This window comes from Hippopotamus amphibius, chromosome 15, assembly GCF_030028045.1.
Source record: "Hippopotamus amphibius kiboko isolate mHipAmp2 chromosome 15, mHipAmp2.hap2, whole genome shotgun sequence".
Lineage (NCBI taxonomy): Eukaryota > Metazoa > Chordata > Mammalia > Artiodactyla > Hippopotamidae > Hippopotamus > Hippopotamus amphibius.
The window spans coordinates 1,550,476-1,571,765 of record NC_080200.1 but is presented as its reverse complement, the minus strand read 5'-3'; the positions used below and the strand labels follow the sequence as shown (position 1 = coordinate 1,571,765).

The following is a 21,290-nucleotide window of genomic DNA, read 5'->3' as shown; positions in this document are numbered from 1 at the left end:
AGACGCAAGAATCCCTCACAAAACATCACCGGATTGGATCCAAGGGATTCCCCGTCATGACCACCAAGTGGGGCCTATACCAGGAACGCAAGGTTGGTTTGACACCAGAAAATCCGTCGATGTGATTCACCACATTGACAGAAGAAAGGAGAAAGAACCCTGTGACCATGTCATAGCTGCAGAAGAGGCATCCGACAAAAGTCAGCACCCATTCAGGTTAAAATCTTGGCAACCGCAAACAGAAGGGAATTTCCTCCACCTGGTAAAGGCCATCTGTGATAAACGGACAGCTGACATCACCGTAAATGGTGAAAAACTGAATGCTTTCCCCCTAAGACCAGGGGCAAGGCAAAGATGTCCACAGTCACCGTGGATGTGGTACTTGAGAGCCTGAACAGTGCAATAGGACAGGAAGATGAAATCAACCATAAATGTCGGAAAGGAAGGACGAAGATGGGCCCTGTTTGCAAAATCTGGAACTGCGTGCTGCTGCAGGATTTCCTTGCTGAATCACAATTACTTGCTGAAAATACCTGCTGTGAGTCAGGCCCCAGCAGCCCTAAGTTGGATCACAATGGTATCTGCCGTGAGGGTGGTGTGCTGTAGGGTCCCCAGGCTGAGGCCAGATGGCTCAGTTGGTCGGTTCAACCAAAAAAGAGTGGGGTGTTGGTAAGCTCCACGGGGTGCACGTAGGGAGGCCCTGAGACTGTTTATCACATCAGGGACATCAATCATGTCGATCACGTCAGGGACCTACACTTACTTGGGACTCGGGGCTGCTCTCTAGGGCCCGCCTTGCACAAGGGGCTAGTGTCAGTTCGAGGCCCCTGCCTGACCACACAGGACGGCTGCAGAGGCCCCAGTGCCACGTCTGAGCGGCCCTCCAGCCTTTGCCCACCCCGGCCCTCTGCCGGCGGGCCTCTCTCACCCTCTGTGGTTTGTCCTGTGATGTTTGCCTTGCAGTCTGGCTTTGGGCCCCTTTTTGCGACAGGAGCTGCGTTTGGGGACCAGCATTCCCAAGCATGGCCCGAGGAGGTATTGACTCAGTAAATAACACCAGCTAACCATTCACCGCCAGCCGTTTACTGTTTACCGTGGATGGGGCAGACTTGTGAATACTACAGACCGGTATCATCCTCCCAACACCCTCGAGGGACCGGTTGTTACGTTTCCCACATTGCAGATGAGGCTCCTGCGGCTCAGAGAGGTTAAGTCATTCGTCAAGGTCACCCAGCAGGGACCTGGCACAGCCCCAAGGGTCTGCAGCCCCAGGCCTCAATGCCTCTGCACTCTTGCCTGCCAGAAACCCAGGACTCTGGCTCCCATAACAGACGGAAAGCCACTTGTCGGAGGCCACACCTGAGGCTCCCAGGCCACATGCCCCCTCCCTCCCCTGGCCCCCACTGCCAGTCCTGCACATCTTGCCAGAAAAAGAAGGAGAGAAGAGAAGGGCTTTTAATTTTAGAAATAATTGCTGCCACCTAAGGGTTCCTGCTGGCTTTCCCAGGCATGAGGACGCAGGACGGGAGAGTCATGGGCTGGCTGCACCCCCACCTACAGGGACACAGGGCAGCTAGGGAAGCCCCTGGCGCTGGCAGCCACCTCCCCGCCCCCTGCCCCGCCCACAGCTCCCCCATCTGGAGCCGTCCTCTCCTCCCAGGTGGTCTGTCTCCACGGCAACATCCCCATCGCAGGTGGTTGTAACCTTGGCAACCAGGTACTGCCGCCCCACCTCCTGGGAGGCCAGAACCCCTGGCTGCATCCCCTTCCCACGCCTTCCTCAGCCCCCATGGCAGCGTCCCACCAGGGATGTTGCGCTGGAAGAGGCCACCAGAGGCTGAGCCCACCTCCCACTCTCTGCTAAATGCAGTGGAAGAGCAAAGCCCATGTGCACATTCTAATTGGTTGCTGAGGACCTACTATGTGCTCCCGGGCTCTCTCTCGGCACAGGGAGTAGGTTGATGCTGACCAAGGACAGAGAGAAGGCAAGACAGTGGTTTTAGGGCAGCGGAAGATGCTTCCCCACTCAGACCCCCAGAATCTCCACTTCCGGGGGCAAAACCTACAGCCCTCAACATCACTGGACCATTTGTTCATTCAGTCGCTATTTACCAGACACGTACAATGTGTCTACTGGAGCTGCAGCCGAGAAGAAGGCAGGGCCCACGATACGCAGATAAATCAGTAAATTACAGTGTCTTAATTGGGGAGACTGCCGAGAAGGCAGAGAGGGGACAGAAGGAGGCAAGGGGTGGAGCCGTGAGTCAGGAAGGGGCGAGCTGGGCTGATGTCTGGGGGAAGGTGCGGCAGGCAGAGGGAACAGCCGTGCAAAGGTCCCGAGGCAGGCAGTGCCCGAGGCCTCATCCTGCCCTTCAGCCAGGCTTCCAGAGTAATGAATGCAAGCTGGGCAGAGGCACCAAGCATCCTGGTGTCCCCCTGTGCCACTGAATGGAGTCTCTGCAGCCCTAGAAGATGGGCAGTGTTCGGGTCCCCATTTTACAGATGTGGAAACTGAGGCTGCAGGGGAGTCTCCCACAGTTCCACAGCCAGGAAGTGGTTTGAACCCCGCTACCACATCCGTTAAGCCCACACCCACTGCGGGACTCATCTCAAGTGCCCCCTCCTTGGAAAAGCATCCCTGACCCCCAGCCTAGGTTGGGTACCGGGTATCTGCAGAGTTTGTTCCCCAAGGCCCATGGCAAGCTCCTCACCACGTCTCCTCCCTCCCACTCGGCATTTGACCTGGTACACAGCTGGTGCTCAATAAGCACTTTCCTCCAAGAGCCCTGGGTGGCAGGTATCACAGCCTCATTTCCCAGAGGGAGACAGAAGCTCAGAGATGGGAAGCAACCTCTCTGAGGTCACACAGCCTCTGCAGCAGTGGCTCCTCTGTGCGGGTGCTGGGCTGCCCATGGGGATGGGGAACCACAAGGGAGGGGAGCCCGTATCCTCCTCCTGAAGGTCTGCAGGTCGGGAAAGGGATCCGCCCCCTTGTCCCGTGGGGACTTGGCCTGCAGCCTCCTGGGATGCGGTTTCCAGGCCTCCAGCCAATGCGACAGTCTGGGAACGGAGCCTGCTTGAGTCACAGGTGGCTGAGCTGACGCCAAGGCACCATGGAAGCAGCTGGGACGGTGCAGCGGGCAGGCGGGGAAGCCTGGGGGGGGGGGGGGGGGTGGGATCATGCAAGCTTACACGCTTGGCCCCTGGGGGCAGCCAGGCCCACCTTGAGCGCCTCATTTGGGACAAATGGTATCTCTGAGCCTCAATTTGCTGATCTGTGAAATGGGAATAAGTGTCCACCTGCAACCAGGAGCCTGCCGCAAGCACAAGAGGGCTCGGGTTTAGAACGGAGCCCAGGATATAGTAAGCACCCAGTAATCTCGCTAATTAATCGTGTATTACCATGATGGGGGGGGGCGGATGGAGGGTGCCCCCGCCCCAGTGTCCTCTGTTCCTGCGTCCCCTCCGCTGCAGTAACGTCCTGCCTCCCACGCCGGATGCCACAGCGTAAGCTCCCTAAATGGGGCTGATGCTGGGCAGGCCCTGTCCTGGGGGGTCAGGACACCCCACTGCTGGTCCCTGGCTGGCACAATATCCCAACCTGGGAGTCAGGATAGGGACCCTTCACCCCGACTTTTAGTGATTCTAGGACATCTGCCCCAACAAGACGCCTTTCATCAGATGACACGGGGCACCCTCCTAACTTGAGGTTCCCAAGCTTGGGGGCGCCCACAGCTCCCCAAACCATCACCGTGCGTACAAGTAAGAGTCATTCTTTTCACAAACGTCCACTGAGTACTCTGCATGCTGCAGCGTAGACACAAGTGATTACAAACTGGCCAAGGGAGGATGATGGGAAAGGCATTGGAGGCAGAGGAAACAGCAAGGGCAAAGGCCCTGAGGCTGGCAGGAGCCTGGCATGTTCGAAGAGGCGCAGGGGGGCTTCGTTGGGAAGGAATGAGGTAGCAGGTGGGAGGAAGCACAGGAAGCTCCAGAAACGTATACCGAGTTGAGACACGAATCTGAGGGCAATAGGGAGCCACGGGCTGTTCTAGAGGCCGGTGGTTAAGCATCCTCTGGGGTCCACGTGGAGAGTGGGCCAGCAGCACTGGCTGGAGTGGAAGAGGCTGGGGCAGGTGGCCAGCTGCCAGGTGGTGGAGGCCTGGAGTGGGGGCAGCGAGGAGGGGACAGATCCCAGAGCGGGACAGATGGGGAGCCCTGCGTTCCCTGCACCGCAGCCTCTGCAGGCCCACCAAGGCCACGGCCACAGGGGTCCTCACTGGCGCCACCGGGGGCGGGTGCGCACGGAGCGGCACGCGCTCCCGGGGCCTGGACGCCTCGCCCCCGCCCGCCGCCCTGGCGCGCGTCCCGGCACCTGCGCGCACGTGTCCTCGCGGCCCGCAGCCCCGCACACCTGCGGTCCGTGCGCCGCGCACCCGGCCGGCGAGCCGCGCGCACGGCCGAGCGCAGCCCCACGCGCCCCCGCACCGCGCGGCGGGGAGGGCGGCGGCGGGCACGCGCCGGCGGGGGCGCGCACAGCGGACCCGGGAGGCGGCGGCGGCGGCGGCTGCTCCTGTCGGCTCCGGGCGGCCCCCGCGCCGCAGCCCGCGCCGTGTCCGCGGCGGAGCCGCCCAGGTGAGTGGCCGCGCCGGGCCCCGCGACCCCGCTCCGCCTGCGCCCCTCAGCCCCCACTCGCGCCCCCCAGCCTCGCCCGGGGACCACTCTCTCTGCGCGCCCCTCCCGGGGCATTGCTCCTCGCCAGGCCCCCAGCGCTCCCCCTGGAAACTTTGGGGGGCCGCTCCCTGTGCTGGGGTCCCCTTGTCCCTCCCCTGGGACACCGAGGAGCGGGGAGACCGGTGGGCATCTCTCTGGGGCAGTGGGGACGCCTGGGGGGATGCACCCTCATCCATGGGAGGAAGGAGAGGGGACTGGCTGGGTCTGGGGGAGACGATCAGGATAGAAGCTTCAGCCCCAGCCTTCCTTCCCTCCCCTCAGTGGCATCTGGTCCAGCTAGGGGGTGCCGAGCTGCCGGGAAGGAGGCTTTTGGGGTCCACACCAGGACCTGCTGCATCCCTGAGGCTGGGGCTGGCTCAGCCGGGTGCAAGGGCTTTGGGAGCACAGGGCCGAGCCCCCTGCACCGTGGGCCTGTTTCCAACAGCAGCAAGGATGGGGGGGGTCTTCTCTCCATCCCCTGAGGCTGGGCATGGGTGCCCCCCAGGGCCTCTGGGGCCTGGCCTGGGAGGCCACTGAGCCCCATTCAACAAGTTGGGGGGGGGAGGGGACATCACCTTGTGCCTTGATCTGGGTGCAGGAAAAGACCTGGTCCTTATTTTCGAGACCGCCTATGACCGGTTTTTTCAACACGTGCCCCAGGCGCTAACAACACAGGCACCTCAGCCCCCCAGTTCTGAGGAATCAGAACTTCTGGGGTTTGTGCCCCGGAATCTGCATTTTTAACAAACAGTCCCTGGTGAATCCACATTGGTACAGAGATGGTGGAGAACCTCTTGCTTCTGGCGGGGGCGTGGGGAGGGGGTGTCAGCTGCAGCATGGCAGCAGACAGAGGAACCATCTGGGGCTCGATGGAGGGGGGGATCTTTCAGGGACAGCAGGGCTCTGAAACCTAGAGCAACCCCGGGTGGCACCCTGGAGGAGGTGTGGAGGCTGGGAAGTGTGTGGCATGTGAGTGCGCGGAGGTGGAGGACACAGGGTCTCTGTGGATGAAGCCGGTGGAAACCAGGTGCAGGCAGGCGGGGAGAGGTCTGGGGCCGTCGGGCTGCGGGCGTACTGACTTGCTCCATCCCCCTCCGAGCCAGAGCAGCAGCCATCTGAGACAGGATCCGAGCTGGAAGACCCCATGGGCCCACCCCTTAGGCGTTCCCCACAGGTGCAGCTCCTCCGCTGTACCTGGATGGCGTGGGAGTGATAGGAAGAGGCCGCCCAACCACGGGATGAGGGCTCAGTGGGGCTAAACCCAGCCTTCCTCGGCCTACTTCTCTGTTCCTGTCCCGGCTGGTGACTTCTGGCCAAGGACAGCCCCTCTGTGAGCTCCAGTTTTCAGATGGGCATCAACACAGGATGTAATGAATGGAGGTGCATTGCGCCTCGGCACAGGGCAGCCGTGGGATGGATGCTCTGTGACTGTGGGGCAGCCGCAGTCATCCTCACTGGTCCCCCAGCAGCTCCACCTTGCGCCTCAGTGTGCTCATCTGTAGAATGGAGCTGGCTGCTCCTAGCCGCCCCCACATGACGCCCGGGATCCGAAGGTGCCTTGCTGAGTGGGAATTCTAAAGCAGAGCTCAGGCATCAGCTTGATTTCTCTTCCCACAATGCTGTCATTCTCGGGCACCCCTGAGTCACCACCTAGTCACCAGGTAGAGAGCCTCTCAGAGAACTCTCCCAGCAAAGCTTGTCCCGGGTGGGCCTGGGCGAGCCGCCCACTACCCCGTGTCAATCGTGGGCCTCTGAAGAGGGCCCTCCCTCCACCCTCCAGGAGGGCTCTGGGATTCAGTGGACGGGCGCTGGCATCCGACCTGGGTTCATATGTTGACTCTTGAGCTGAGTGCTGCCAGATGAGCTGGGGACCACTCTGACCCTCAGTCTCCTTTTCTCCAAGTGGGCTTCATTATTCCCGCCCTCGGGGCTGGCTGGGCTAGTGGCTCACCTGGCATACAATGGGCACTGAAAACGTGGTTCCAGACCTAGAGGCTCCTCTCCTGCAGAGGGCGGTCAACAGCCCCCCTGCACAGGCTGGCAAGGAAAGTGGGTCAGGAGGCCCCCAGCCCCCCGAAGGGTTAACAGGGAGTAACGGCAGACGGAGGCTAATTAGGGCTTAATGGCTTGTCGTGGATGAAAGTCCCAGGAGGGCCCAGATCTAGGACGAAGGATGAACCAGTCCTGAAGGGGTCAGCCATGTGTCCCCGAAAGCAGGCCTGAGAGAGCCGGGCGCTGCCTGTGGCCGGGCCCCACCTCCCAAGTCCCTCTGGAAGCTTGAATGGGGAACGCTTGGAGGACCTGCCGACAGACCGCACCGCCCTTGCTCCCTCGGGCCCCAGCTGTGGTGGGGGGCAGAGGGAGGGATGGCTGGGGACAGAGGGACAGCTGCCAGCATCTGTCTTCCCCCCATCCCCACCCTCCTTGTGGGTTCAGCTGCTGCCTTCAGGGGGTCCTGGCTCAGCCTTGCCCAAGGGGATGTCCAGCATCCCCCAGCCGGGGAGGGGACGGGAGGTGTGTCCCAAGTGGCCTGTGGGGGAGAAGCTCGCTCAGGATAGATGGGATGGAGGGGGAGGGGCCCTGGCCAGGAGGGAAGGAGGGACCTAGCTACTCGGCCAGGACCCCAGGCTGCCTCTGCTCCAGGGGAGGGACCCAGGCAACCCCAGCGCCCCCGGGTTAAGAACTTCATGGTAAATTCGGGTTAAGGACTGCTTGGGGCGAAGTGGAAGGGAGGGAGCGGGTCTCCATTTCCCAGGTCCTGCCTGGACAGACAGATTTCGGGCTCCTTCCCCAGCTGGGTCCCTGCACTGCAGCTGATGGCAGAACCTGCGGGGAACGGGGCCCCCCTCCACCTTCCAGCCTCCAGAGCAGGCGCACAGCCCTGTGGAGGCCTCCGCCCACCTCCTTTTCAAACCTGCAAAGACCCTGCGTGCATCTCTCAGGGCTGCTGCCACAGATCACCATAAACCTGGTGCTAGAGCCACGCACATCGATTCCCTCACGGCTCTGGAGGTCAGGAGTCTGGCTCCGGCCTCACGGGGCTAAGGCCAAGTGCGGGCAGGGCTGGTCCCTCCGGAGGCCCCAGGGGAGCATCGGCTCCCGCCTTTTGCAGCTTCTAGAGGCCCCGCATCCCTGGCTCGCGGCCCCTTCCTCCCTCCTCACAGCCAGCCGCGCAGCCTCTCCCGTCTCTCTCTGCCTCGGACCCTCCCGCCTCCCTCTTCTAAGGACCCTGGGATGACAGTGGGGCCCCCTGGGAATCCAAGGTCATCCCTGTCTCAGGGTGAACTGTTCAGCGTCCTTCATTTTACCCCCCTTTGCCACGTAAAGTAACATTCACAGGTTCCAGGGACAAGGTCACGGGCATCTTTGGAGGGCGCGTTGTTCTGCCGACCACAGATCCCCACCTCCCCTGTTCTTTCTCTCTGTCACACTGTCCGTGTGCGGCCTCTGTCTTACTCTTTCTTCCGTTTGTCACCCGTGGATGAACGGCAGGGATCCCGTCTGTTTTGTTCAAAGCTGTTTCCCTCAAGAACAGCGCCTGGAACACAGAAGGTGCCCATCCAGTGCTTGTTGGGTGAATGACTAAATGAACGAATGAGGTGAGGACTTGGCCGAGAGGAGAACGAGGCTTAGGGCTCAGGGCGCCCGATCCCAGCTGCCATCCAGTGGACACTGTCCCGCGGGCTCCCAGGTTATGAAGTGTCTGCCATCTGACTCCTCCCTGCGGCTCCGTCAGCGGGGGAGGCGGCTGTTGGTCACGCCCGTCCCTTCTGGAGCAGAGGAAGCTGAGGCTCGGGGTGGCATACGTCTCTGCCCAGGCACTGGGGGCTCCAGCGGGGACCCGGGAGAGCTCGCCCTGGCACTGGATTTCCCGGATTCTCTGCTTTATCCGTTAGATATTCTTGGGCCCTCGGAGCACCCGACTCTGTGCACGTTGGTGGTGGGGGTGGAGAGGGGATGGATGTGGTCCCCACCCTCGGGACAGCGCTGTCCAGGCTGGAGACCGTCCACACTCACGTGATGTGGGGTGACACGGCCACCCGCATCTTCAGATTCCAACTCACATATGTCCTGCTCCTGGTCGGAATCCCCCCATGACTCCCCATCACTCTCCCAGTCAACCCCCGGCACCTCGCTGTGGGTTCAACACCCACATGGTGCCACCCTTGCCAACCCCGACTCCCTGCCCCAAACTCAGATGCACCCTGACCCTCCAGCACCGCCCCCCCCCATCCTCTGAGCGCCAGCCTATTGCCACCCCAGGGCCTTTGCCCTGGCGGGTCCCTCCACCCGGAACCCCACTTCCCGGCCTCTCACCTGGCTCACTTCTGCCTGCTGTTCAGGACGCAGCTCAGACAGGCCTGCCCGGCCATGCTGGACAAAGGGTCAGACCCTCACAGACCCCCGCTTTTCCCGAACGATCCACTTCATGGGCGTGTTTGCGTGTCTTGACTGTTTGCCCACCCGACGCGATGCTCGGTAAGAGAAGCAGACGCAGAAGGACACACAGGGTGTGACTCCACGGATGGGAAACCTCCAGAAGGGGCAGATCCACAAACGCAGAGAGTGGGTTCCTGGTTGTCAGGGGCTGGGGGCAGGGGGTGAATGCTCACGGGGACAGGGCTTCTTTGGGGGGATGATGGCATGTTCTGGAATTAGAAGTGATGGCTGCACATATATGTGAAAGTACTACAAAACCACTGGACACTTGAAATGGGAAAAAGATACCCCGAGGGAGGCTGGGGTGTCGCAGCACCCCAGCACCTGCGCTTGGCGCCCTGGGTTCTAGAGGGAGAGAGGGAGGCCTAGCGTGTGGCCGGGGCAGCCCTGCCCTGGGGATCTGCCCCTCGCTGGGGAGAAGAGATGGGAAGGTTCTTGGTCACCAGCCCCGAGGCGCTGGCTCCCCTGTGTGGAAGATGAGGGTTGGGGTAGGGCCGGCTCTGCAGGGGGGGCCTGGGTATCCGGGGGTCTGGTCTGCACCACGCTCAGCACGGGCAGTGCTTGATCCACGTGGCGAGGAGTTTTTCTGGCATCAACAGCCCCGACACGGCTGCACCCGCAGCCCAGGAAGGGCCAGGCTGGCCCTCAGGGCCTCCTCTGCCCTTGGCCACGAGCCACGTGCTCCCTGACCCTGAAGCATCCATGCTGGGAGGCGGCAGCACCGGGGCCTCACGGTTCTGCCCAGCTGGCACAGGGCGGGCTCCTGGGTCCGCAGAGCTGGCGGAAGTCAGGGTTCCACGGAGGACGGGCTCCCCCCGCCCCGACCCTGGGAGAGCCGTGGGAGAACAGGGTGTGGAGTCCTGGGTTCAAGTCTGACATCTACTTCTCACCTGCTGTGTGGCCCTGGGCACGTCGCGTCCCCTCTCTGGGCCTCTGCTTCCCCACGGATAACACCGGGTCATAACCAGCCTGTTTCCTCCTGGCAGCTGGATACCTGCCCTGTGCCCGGCATCCGCTACAACAGGGGTCTTGCCCGGGGGATCCTGTCCTCCAGGGGACATGGCGATGTCTGGGGGTGTCTGAGGTCATCACGACGGGGGGCTTCTGGCGTCGAGAGGGTGGGCGCTGAGAGGCTGTTCCACCCCCCACAGTGCCCAGGACGGCCCCCCACAGAGAAAGATCCAACCCCAGAGGTCAGCGGTGTTGAGGGATGGCACACAAGCCCGGTCCGCTCTGCGGGCGGGAGCACTGAGGCCTGAGCAAGGCGGGCTGTCTGTTGAAGCCTGAGCTGTGAGCTGGAGCCTGTGCTGGCGGGAGGGGCGTTTGCAGTGGGCTGGCGGTGGCCTGGTGGTGGCAGAGATGCAGAGCGGGGTGGATCTGGGATATATTTGGAGGTGGAGCTGACAGCACCTGGTGACGGACTGGCCGGGGGCGTGAGTGAGGAGCTGCCCGGGGAGGGGTGAGGTCGGGACACTGCGGGGCCTCCGGGCGATGTCGGGGATGTGGCGGGTCCCCAGGGCCGGAGCTCAGGAGAGACACAGGATCAGGAGGCATCAGTGAGCAGATGGTATTTAGTCCTGGGCGGACGGGAGGCGAGGCCCTGGGCGGGGGGCGGGTCCCTGGGGGGAACAGGAGGGTCTGGAGGGCAGGTGGGGACCTCGACAGCCCTGTGGGTGTCACCTCCCCCAAGGCCATGGCCTCAAGGAGACGGGAAGGGGCAGGGAAGGTGTAGAGTCTAGATCAGCCTGTCCGTCCGGCACGGCCCCCGCCCCGCCTGCCCTTCCCACCACCGTCCACGGCTGGCGTTCTCACCACCACTCAGCAGTGGACCCGATGCCCTCAAAACTCAGCAGCAAAATCCAGATCCCCACCCTAACAGGGACCTGGGATCCTGGCCCTCTAACCCCACCGAGGGGCCCAGGCCTCCAGGCGAGGAAACAGGCCCAGAAAGGCTGACTCACTTGTTTGGGGTACCCAGCCGTCAATCACCCGAGCGTGGCAGGAATGGAGGGGTACTCGGGCATCTCGGCTCAGTCCCCCCCCCCCAGCCCTCCACTGAGCCCACCCTCCCGCACACGCTCTCCCGCTTCCCAGTCCAGCCAGCGTCCGGGACGGCTGGAGGCAGAGCAAGTCCCCACGGCTCCGCGCCCAGACCAGAACCCTGGGGAGGGGGAGGCGGCAGACGCTCCAGCCCAGCTGCGCGTCCGCCCACCCCCCGCAGAGGAGATGACAGGCCTGTACTGGGGGGAGAGGTCATAGTTCACAAACTGGGTCACAGCGGGAGCGGCCCCCGCTGGGCACCAAGGACCCGCTGGCCTCTCATCCCAGGAGCAATTATAGCGCGAGCGCTCCAAGGGCGCTCCAGGTCTCGGTCCCTTTGACAGGCGAGGTTCAGAGAGGGCGTGTTTTTCATCGGAGGTCACACAGCGCGTCAGAACCGAGGTCTCCGCCGGCCTTTCTGTGACTGTGTCACAGTGGCCGCGCCCTGGCCGTCCTGACCTCTCGTCACTTGAGTACTTCCTTCGCAATAGTGTTCTTACCTACCTTCTGTGACACTGTCTTTTAAAGAATTCTTTCCAACTTAAAAAAAAAAAAATTTAGGTTTGTAAAAAGTCCACCTTCCTCTCTGCAGCGTCGACCCCCGGCCTTGTTGTCTGAACGGCCCAGTCCCGCTGCCCCCCACCTCCCCGCCCTGCTAGGCTCCCTTTCTCTCTTCCTAAGTCGTTGCACAAACGTCCCTTTCTCAGTAAATTAGATCACTGCCATCTCCTCGACACCCCTATCGTCCTTTTCCTAGATTTATGTCTCTCCACTTACGGCCACCCAGGTGGAAGAGAGTGTATTTACCTCCTTTCTTATCTGTTGGCTCCAAGAAAGCAGACCTGTGTGTCTCACACGCTGTATGTCCTCAGCACAGTGAAGATGCCTGGCACAGTAGATGTTTGTTGACTGACGGACAGACGGAATCGACGAATGAGAGGAAACTAGCATGACAGGATGTCCGCAGGTGACGATAAAAACAGGTCCAGCAGAAACAGCCGTATTTTGGATTCTAACTGGATGAACCGGGACCCTCTCCTGCCTCTGTGGAAAAAAAAAAAAAAAAAGAAGAAAGAGATTAGCGAGTGTTACAGGGCTGAGCACCATCCAACCTCACCCCGAGACTCTTCCCTGCCACCTCGGACGTGCTGTGTGAACCTGGGCGGGTGACTGAAGTTGCCTTGAGCCTCAGTGTTCCCATCTGTAAAGTGGGGGTGACAGTGGGGACCCGCCCTTGTGAGGTTGTTGTGGGAGTTCAACGGGTCGCCCAGGTGGTGCCTTGGCCCAGGGCTGGCCCGGAGCAGGCCCTTTAGCGGTGTTTGCCATCTCGGTGACGGTAATAAAGATGATGTTTCCAGTCCAGGGAGAGAGACCAGCTTTGAACAGGAGCTTAGGGGACATTTCAGAGAGACTGGGTGGGGGGTCCTTTCGTGCAGAGAGTCACCAGGGAAGTGACATTGGGGGCGAGACCCAAATAAAGTCAGGGAGAGAGCCATGAAGGACAGTGGTGTGGGTCTTGCACAGCCTGTGCAAAGGCCCTGGGGCAGGACCACACCAGGTGTTTTGAGGGAACAGGGAGGAGGCCCCGTGGGGCGGGAGCTGAGTGAGCGATGGGGAGAGAGGGAGGAGGGGAGGGCAGGGAGGGGACAGGGGCGTGAAATGCTCTCCTGCAGAAAGAACAATGCAGGCAGCTCTGCCCCCACAAGGACTCTGTTTTGGGGTGGGGACTGGACAGTACCAGCCATTGCCTTCTTGGGGCAGAGCCAGGGAGGGCCCGACTCCTCCCTGCATGACGGACAGTTGCCCCTTGACCACAGGGAGCCTCATGGGCCAGGAGGCAACCTGGGAGTGACCTCAGAGTCAGTTTAAGGTGGAAAGAGACGGCTGAAGAGGGGACCATCGGTTCTGGCTGTCTTGTCCTCTCCTGGGACACAGCCTCTCCACCTGCTGTCCAGGGACACACCATGGAGAGAATGACCTAGAAAAAGAGCCTGGGAAGGGAGTCTGCCTCGGGGAAGGATTAAGTTCCCAGGTCGGGATTAAGGACAGCGGTAGTGGCAGGGCACAACCAGACGCCTCTCGCTGCCTCCACCTGCCTCCCTGCTAGGTTCCCCAGCCCGGGGACAGGTGACCTCCTGGAGACCAGGGGTGCCATGCTTTCCTCACGGTGTGACCATGCTCTCCTCTACGGCAACTCCCTTCCCGCCACTCGCAGCGCTGCTCCGTGCGGTGTGTGAATTCCCAGGCCTTTTGGGGGCACCTGCGTGTGTGCTTACGGGTCCACCCAAGTTGAGAATTGAGTTTGGTGTTTGATTTTATTTTGCCATGAATAGGGCTGTGCTGTCTGTGACTGTTTGGCCCACAGAGCTACATACAACTCAGCCAGCTTTCCTTGCGGGTACATTCGCATCTCCCAGCATTTCGCAATAACCACGGATTACGGCTTATGGGATCCCCTAGTGACGGGCGCTTAGGTTAGTTCCATGTTTCCTCCATGGAACTGGATCCCAGCTTTCTTTCCCTGCTGAGTACGTACAAGTCTCCTTGATTCCACAGCAGGCGCAGACCACGGGCTATTTAACCAATCCCCTGTTGATGGACACTTCAGTTCATTCTGGGGGTGTCATTCTCCCCCATATAACTGTATCTCCACCATCTTTCCTCATTGGTACCTACAAGTCTCCCCGCGTCCCACTGCAGGCACGGACCACAGTTGACTCGACTGATCCCCTACAGGTGGATTTCTAGGCTAGTCACAGGTTTTTTGCTGCTCTAGACGACTCCGCAGCAAACCGCCTCGTTCACTCTGCTCCCATGTGTGAGTTTTTCTCACAGGTCCACGGATCCTCCTTTAGGTCTAAGTGTCCTGTAGCTGCTGTAACTAAATACCACACACAGGGTGGCTTAAAACAACAGAACGTTATTCTCTCTGCTCTGGAGGCCAAAATCAAGGTGTCAACAGGGCTGTGATTCCTCCAGAGATTCTAAGGGTGGCTCCTTCCCTGCTTCTTCCAGCCTCTGGTGGTTATCGGCGATCTCTGGGGTCCCTTGGCTTCTAGACACATCACTCCAATTTCTGCCTCTATAGGCACATGGCCATCTTCCCTGCATGTCTGCATCCAAATTTCCCCTTTTTTAAGGACAACCAGTCATTGGATCAGGGCCCACCCCGCTCCAGTGTGACCTCATCTTAACTTGATGACACCTGCAAAATACAAACTCTCCCCACAAAGACATATGATTCACCTCTAGCACTAAGCCAGCAGTGACTCGGGGCTCTGCGTGCATTAATCCTCACCTAAAATTCGCACAAGGGCCCAGGAAGGCAGGCGCTGGCCTCACCGCTGTTTAGCAGATGAGGATTTACAGCCTGGGGCCTCACTGAGCCAGGCCTGTGGGAGCAGGGAGGAGACAGGCAGCAGGGATGCACTGAGGGGCGTCAGGGGATGCCTGGGGGCTTCAGCTGCTAAGATGCTGAAAATAGCTGCCTGGCCAACGGAGCAGCATCTTCCGGCTGCCATCTGGCTGTTCCCCGCCCCTGCCCACCTTGGCCCCGGGATCTGGGCTGCAGCCCAGCAGACTGTGGGGATGGGGGGTGGAGGGCCAGCTGGCTGCCAGGAGAGAGGGAGGAACTGGGAAGGCGCAGGTGCAAAGGCCCAGGCGTCTTGGCATCTGTGCCTCCAGGCCTCCCCGGCCATGTCATCTGGCCTCCGTGACCCCTCCAGTGCATCCCCCACTCCCCACCCCCACTCATTCCACTCCCTGCCTCACCAGCTGCTCCTTCTGCCTTAGGGCCTTTGCACTGGCTCTTCCCCAGCCTGGAGCCTTCTTTCCCCAACACCCACGGGCCCTTTCCTGGTCATTTTTTGAGTCTGTATTAGCTTCCTATGGCCAAAAACAAAGCACTACAAACGGAGAGGCTTAAAACAACAGAAATCTATGCTCTCACAGTTCTTAAGGCCAGACGTCTGAGATCCAGGTGTTGCAGGGCCGTGCTCCCTCTGAAGGCTCCAAGGGGGAGGGTCCTTCCTGCCCCTCCCAGCTGCTGAGGGCCCTGGCCATCTTCGGCCTGTAGACACATCCCTCCAACCTCTGCCTTTATCTTCACACCGGCTTATTCCCTCTGTGTGAGTCCAAACTTCCCTCTTGTTATGACATCAGCCACTGGACTCAGGGCCCCCCTAATCCAATATAACCTCCTCTCAACGCATCACATCTGCAAAGACCCTGTTTCCAAAGGAGGCCCCCTTCTTGGGGGGGGACACAATTCAACCCTGTACAGGGTCTCAGCACAAACGTCACCTGTCCTGGTCTGAAGTCGCCCCCTCCCTGGACCCGCATCACCTTGGTCATCTGTCCACGCTGCGCCCTTGGGTAGACACCCGGGAGTGGGATCGCGGGTCCCACGGTGGGTGGATGATCGCTTACCTGAGCGCACCACTAGGATGGGATGCGACGGGTCGGGTCGCGGCGGGATGGCGGGATGCGGGCACTAACGCTGCCCCCGCCCTCAGGTGCCCACGAGGATGGTGGCGGGGCCCTAGGCCCAGGCTCCGCAACATGACCTGCTGGCTGTGCGTCCTGGGCCTGCAGCTCCTGCTCCTGCCCGCGGCCCCGCCCCCCGCGGGGGGCTGCCCGGCCCGCTGCGAGTGCGCAGCGCAGACGCGCGCGGTGGCCTGTCCCCGGCGCCGGCTGACCGCCGTGCCCGACGGCATCCCGGCCGAGACGCGCCTGCTGGAGCTCAGCCGCAACCGCATCCGCTGCCTGAACCCGGGTGACCTGGCCGCCCTGCCGCAGCTGGAGGAGCTGGACCTGAGCGAGAACGTGATCGCGCACGTGGAGCCCGGCGCCTTCGCCAACCTGCCGCGCCTGCGCGTGCTGCGCCTCCGCGGCAACCTGCTCAAGCTCATCCCGCCCGGCGTCTTCACGCGCCTGGACAACCTCACGCTGCTGGACCTGAGCGAGAACAAGCTGGTCATCCTCCTGGACTACACCTTCCAGGACCTGAGCAGCCTCCGGCGGCTGGAGGTGGGCGACAACGACCTGGTGTTCATCTCGCGCCGGGCCTTCGCGGGGCTGCTGGCGCTCGAGGAGCTGACCCTGGAGCGCTGCAACCTGACGGCGCTGTCGGGCGAGTCGCTGGGCCACCTGCGGGGCCTGGGCGCCCTGCGGCTGCGGCACCTGGCCATCGCCGCCCTGGAGGACCACAACTTCCAGCGCCTCCCGGGCCTGCTGCACCTGGAGATCGACAACTGGCCGCTGCTGGAGGAGGTGGCCGCCGGCAGCCTGCGGGGGCTCAACCTGAGCTCGCTGTCCGTCACCCACACCAACATCACCGCCGTGCCGGCCGCCGCCCTGCGCCACCAGGCGCACCTCACCTGCCTCAACCTGTCCCACAACCCCATCAGCACGGTGCCGCGCGGCTCCTTCCGCGACCTGGTGCGCCTGCGCGAGCTGCACCTGGCCGGGGCCCTGCTGGCCGTGGTGGAGCCGCAGGCCTTCCTGGGGCTGCGGCAGATCCGCCTGCTCAACCTCTCCAACAACCTGCTGTCCACGCTGGAGGAGAGCACCTTCCACTCGGTCAACACGCTGGAGACGCTGCGCGTGGACGGGAACCCGCTGGCCTGCGACTGCCGCCTGCTTTGGATCGTGCAGCGCCGCAAGACCCTCAACTTCGACGGCCGCCTGCCGGCCTGCGCCACCCCGGCCGAGGTGCGCGGCGACGCGCTGCGCAACCTGCCGGACTCGGTGCTCTTCGAGTACTTCGTGTGCCGCAAGCCCCAGATCCGCGAGCGGCGGCTGCAGCACGTGGCGGCGGCCGCGGGCGACGACGTGCGCTTCCAGTGCCGCGCCGAGGGCGAGCCGGCGCCCACCGTGGCCTGGGTCACGCCGCGCCACCGCGCCCTGACCGCCGCCAGCGCCGGCCGCGCGCGCGTGCTCCCCGGCGGCACGCTGCACATCCGGGACGCACGGCCGGGGGACAGCGGCACCTACACGTGCGTGGCCAGCAACGCGGGCGGCAACGACACCTACTTCGCCACGCTGAGCGTGCAGCCCGAGCCGGCCGCCAACCGGACCCCGGGCGAGGGCCGCAACGACACGCAGGCGGCCGCACGCTTCCCGCTGGACCTCACCACCATCCTGGTGTCCACCGCCATGGGCTGCATCACCTTCCTGGGCGTCGTCCTCTTCTGCTTCCTGCTGCTCTTCGTGTGGAGCCGCGGCCGCGGGCAGCACAAGAACAACTTCTCGGTGGAGTACTCCTTTCGCAAGGTGGACGGGCCCGCGGCGGCGGCCGGCCAGGGCGGCGCCCGCAAGTTCAACATGAAGATGATATGAGCGCGCCCCGGCCCGCCCCCCCAGCGGCCCCCCGCTGCGCCCGCGCCGGGGCCGCGTCTCCGCCTCCGTCCAAGTCCACGCGCGCGGGTCGCTGGCCTCTCCGACGACCACCTATGCATTTCCCATAGGGGCGGCCGCACGCGAGCCGGCTCCCGGCAGAACTTCCCCTTTTTTGTAGAGACCCAACCACAGGACTGTTGTTTTTCATCAGGATGCATCTTTTGCAAAGTTTCTCAAGTGTTTTCTAAGGGTTTCACCCTGTCTTCCTGGTCCTGGTGTGGGCGCTGAGCTGGGCTGGGATGGGGTCGGGGCTCAGAGGCCCCACGCCCTCAGCCAAACAGCTCACACCTGGTGGAGATGGTCTACACCTGCAACCCCATGGAGGACAGCCCGGCCCGGGGTCAGGGCACGTGAAAGGCCGCACCGTTCCCACCTGGACACCCCCTCCCTACACCAGAGCACACACTTGGTCACACCCGGGACATACAAGCAGACGCACAGCTCCAGAGTGGAGCACACACACCTCACACCCAGCTGACACTGAGCACTTGCCCTGAGCTTCAGAGCTCACCTCGGGCACGCGGGGCTCTGGGGAGAGACCAGCCACACCTGGGCCAGGCAGCTCACACCTGGGACACGCTCCAGCTCACACCCGGCTCCCTGTGAGCTCACACCCAGCTCCAGCTGGCCATCTTGGGGCAGACCTCAGGGGCTGGGCTACGGTCTCATGGAACAGGTCAGGCTTACCCTGAGGGGGTCCAGCACACAGGATGGTCCCTGACCCCCTGGCCCAGAGCCTGCACCTAGACTCCCTTCCACCAGGACCTACTGGCCCAGCAGGGCAGGCTGTCCACTAGGAGAAGCCATTGCCCCGGTTCCTCCCACCATCTCTCCCAGCTGCCACCTGCTTCCTGTGTCTCCACCACGCAGGAGGGACAGCTGTCCTGGCCTCTGGCCCAGGAGCATGGCTTCCGGGGTGTCCCTCTGCAGCAGGCCACATGGACTGACCGTCAGTCCTGAGTCTACACCACCTCTGCCCAGCCCTGTGGCCTGTTGCTCACCTTGGGAAGGAGACCAGAGCATGGACGGTTCTCAGGGTCCCTGTTATGTGCACGGAAGGGGCAGCAACAGGGAGAAAGGCCAGGACAGAAGTTCAAACTACAGGGAGGCCTGGACCTGAGTCTTTGGGAGAAGGTGACAGAGGCATCTTGGTCTCTGCAATGTTGGGGCAGATCTAGAGCCAAAGAGTAGAGGGTCACAGGAAGACTGTAGCTCAGGTGAAAGAAGAGCTTCCCCAAGGTCACTGCCCTGTTGTTCTAACAGATGGTGAGTTCCCCGTCACTGGGGGTATGCAAGCAGGAGCTGAGGTTTTGCAGAAGCATTCAGATACCAGACAGGGACCATACATGACCCTGCCTTCCCCCAGCTTGGTCCTTGCCCCCCACTCTCTACCTCGGCCAGACAACAGTTACGGCATCCCTTGGGGGAAGGGGCACAGGAAATTTTGTGGGGCCGCACCTCGGCCAGAAGGGTCAGACAGTATTCTCAAGGACCTTGTAAGAAGGCTCAAATCCAGCTCTGTTCCCTCCCGGCTGTGTAATCTTGGTTGGCAACTGAGGACCACCACGACTGTTGGTGTCCATGTCTATAAAATGGGTCTGACGGTCAAACCTATTTCTACGTATGTAGAGGCCAGGCCCATGGGCAAGCCTGATGATTGACTTGGATTCTGGATCCCTCAAGATCTTTCTGAGATGAGCCAGAGAGAAAGCTGTCCACCCTGGAAATTTTCAGCAAAGAATTCAGAAAGAACTTGGAAGGGGACACTGGCCGTTCTCCCTCGGCTGGAAACATCAGGAGGCCCTGATCCTGTCCCCACGTTGTGTACATGGTCCAACAGGGCTGAGGGGCAGGATGTTGACCACAGCCAGCCAGGGCGGGGACCCCACCCCAACCCCATTCATGGCAGGGCCGAATGGGGTGTCCTGCAGCCCCGTACAGAGTCGAACCGAATGGACTAGTTTTCTTTCCCTTAGCATCCTCCTGACCTTGGTTGCCATGACAACCCCGAGGGCCCCTCAAAACAACATCCAAGTGCCTTTAGCATCAAAAACGGGAGGGAGTATGTGGTGGGCCGTGTTAGGACTCACAGAACGTCCGCGTACTGGGATCTCTCAGCCCCCCTGCCCACCCCCGTCCAAACATGAACCAAGACCCTCCAGCCCCCCACCCCTACCCTGCTGTATTTGGTTGGAATCCAATAAAAATTAAACCAATTTAGTAATAAACTTCATGGTTTTTTTTTAAATTCTCATGGGAGGTGTGGGGCCAGAAAGTAGGGTCTTCTGGGAGTTCCTGGGGGAGACGCCTGACTTCAGCACCAAAGCTGACCCTGAGTCATGGGGCGTTTGTGGAGAATGACCTGTGTCATAAGGTAAGAGGCCACACTTCAGGAGCACCCATGCTGTTCCCAGTGCTGTTCCCTGTGCTGCCCTGTGAGCTGGGTCCTGCTATGATCCCATTTTACAGATGGGCAAAGGGAAGGTCAAGCCTACCTAGGGTCCCCAGCTAGGGAGAAGCAGGGTGCGGAGAGGGACCGGTGGCACTGGGCTGTCCAGGGGAACTCTTGACCTGCGCCCTATCCGGGGCAGAGCCAGTGGCTGGGAGGAAAGGAGAAATGAGGTGCAGACCCATGCTCTCCCTGCTGCACCTCCGGAGCTGGCGGCTTCTTCCCCTGGCGCTCGGGGCGGGGGGGTGGGGGGTCTCTCCCACCCCCTCCTGATGGATTTCAAAACAGAGCACAGAGCCCGGTGTCAGGGCTCGAACCCCACTGGGCCCTGGAGGCCTGTGCTCTTTCTGGAAGGAGGTGGACTGAGAGCGGCCAGCAGAAGCCATGGCCAAGAGCAGCCTCTCAGCTGTCACCAGTGTCGCTCTCTGGGCCTCGGTTTCTTCATCTGAACATGGGAAGAAGCTTCCTTCCTGCCCTGCAGGAGACAAACATGTGGGATAGGGATGTGTGGGGCGGGGGGGGCTGTGGGGTGACCCCCTGAGCCTGATTTCAAATAAATCGGGTAGGGAGTGGGGTGCTGGGCCGTGGGACCCTCCCTCAGGGCCTCATTTCCCCTACCCCTCCTGCAGCAAAGTCAAGCGAGAGATTGCCTCCTGTGCCTTGGTTTCCATACCCACAGGGGCTGCCTGAGTCCCTGGTTCAAACCAGGTACAGGATCCAGGATTTTCTGGGTCCTGTCTTATTCTTGGGATGCAGCTGATGGGTACACCTTCCTTGGGTGGCCAAGGGCAGCTGAAGGGGGACCTGCTCCGTTGGTGGCCGGAAACCCAAGGTGGAGCCCCTCAGAGGTGTGTCTGTGGCCTCAGTGCTGTGTGGCCTGAGGGAAGTCGCTACCCCTCTCTGTGCAGTGTGCACATCTATAAACTGGAGGATTATGGTCCTCTTTCATGCAGAGAACTGTATGAGCTTCCTATGGCTGCTGTAACAAAACTTAGTGGCTTACAACATCTGACATTTCTCATTCAACAGGTCTGGGGCTCAGGAGTCTAGGTAGGTCTGCAGGGCTGGTCCCCGGAGGCTCCAGGGGAGCATTGGCTCCCGCCTTTTCCAGCTTCTAGAGGCCCCGCATCCCTGGCTCGCGGCCCCTTCCTCCCTCCTCACAGCCAGCAGCGCAGCCTCTCCCGTCTCTCTCTGCCTCGGACCCTCCCGCCTCCCTCTTCTAAGGACCCTGGAATGACACTGGGCCCCC

The 21,290-nt window shown here is 61.6% G+C and overlaps 1 protein-coding gene across 1 annotated transcript; it reads left to right on the top strand.

Moving 5' to 3' along the window:
- Positions 1-15,753: 15,753 nt before the first annotated feature.
- Positions 15,754-17,532, top strand: LINGO3 (leucine rich repeat and Ig domain containing 3). Its single transcript, XM_057710398.1, has one exon. It carries the CDS (start codon positions 15,754-15,756, stop codon positions 17,530-17,532), a length of 1,779 nt encoding a protein of 592 aa, XP_057566381.1.
- The last annotated feature ends 3,758 nt before the right edge of the window (positions 17,533-21,290 follow it).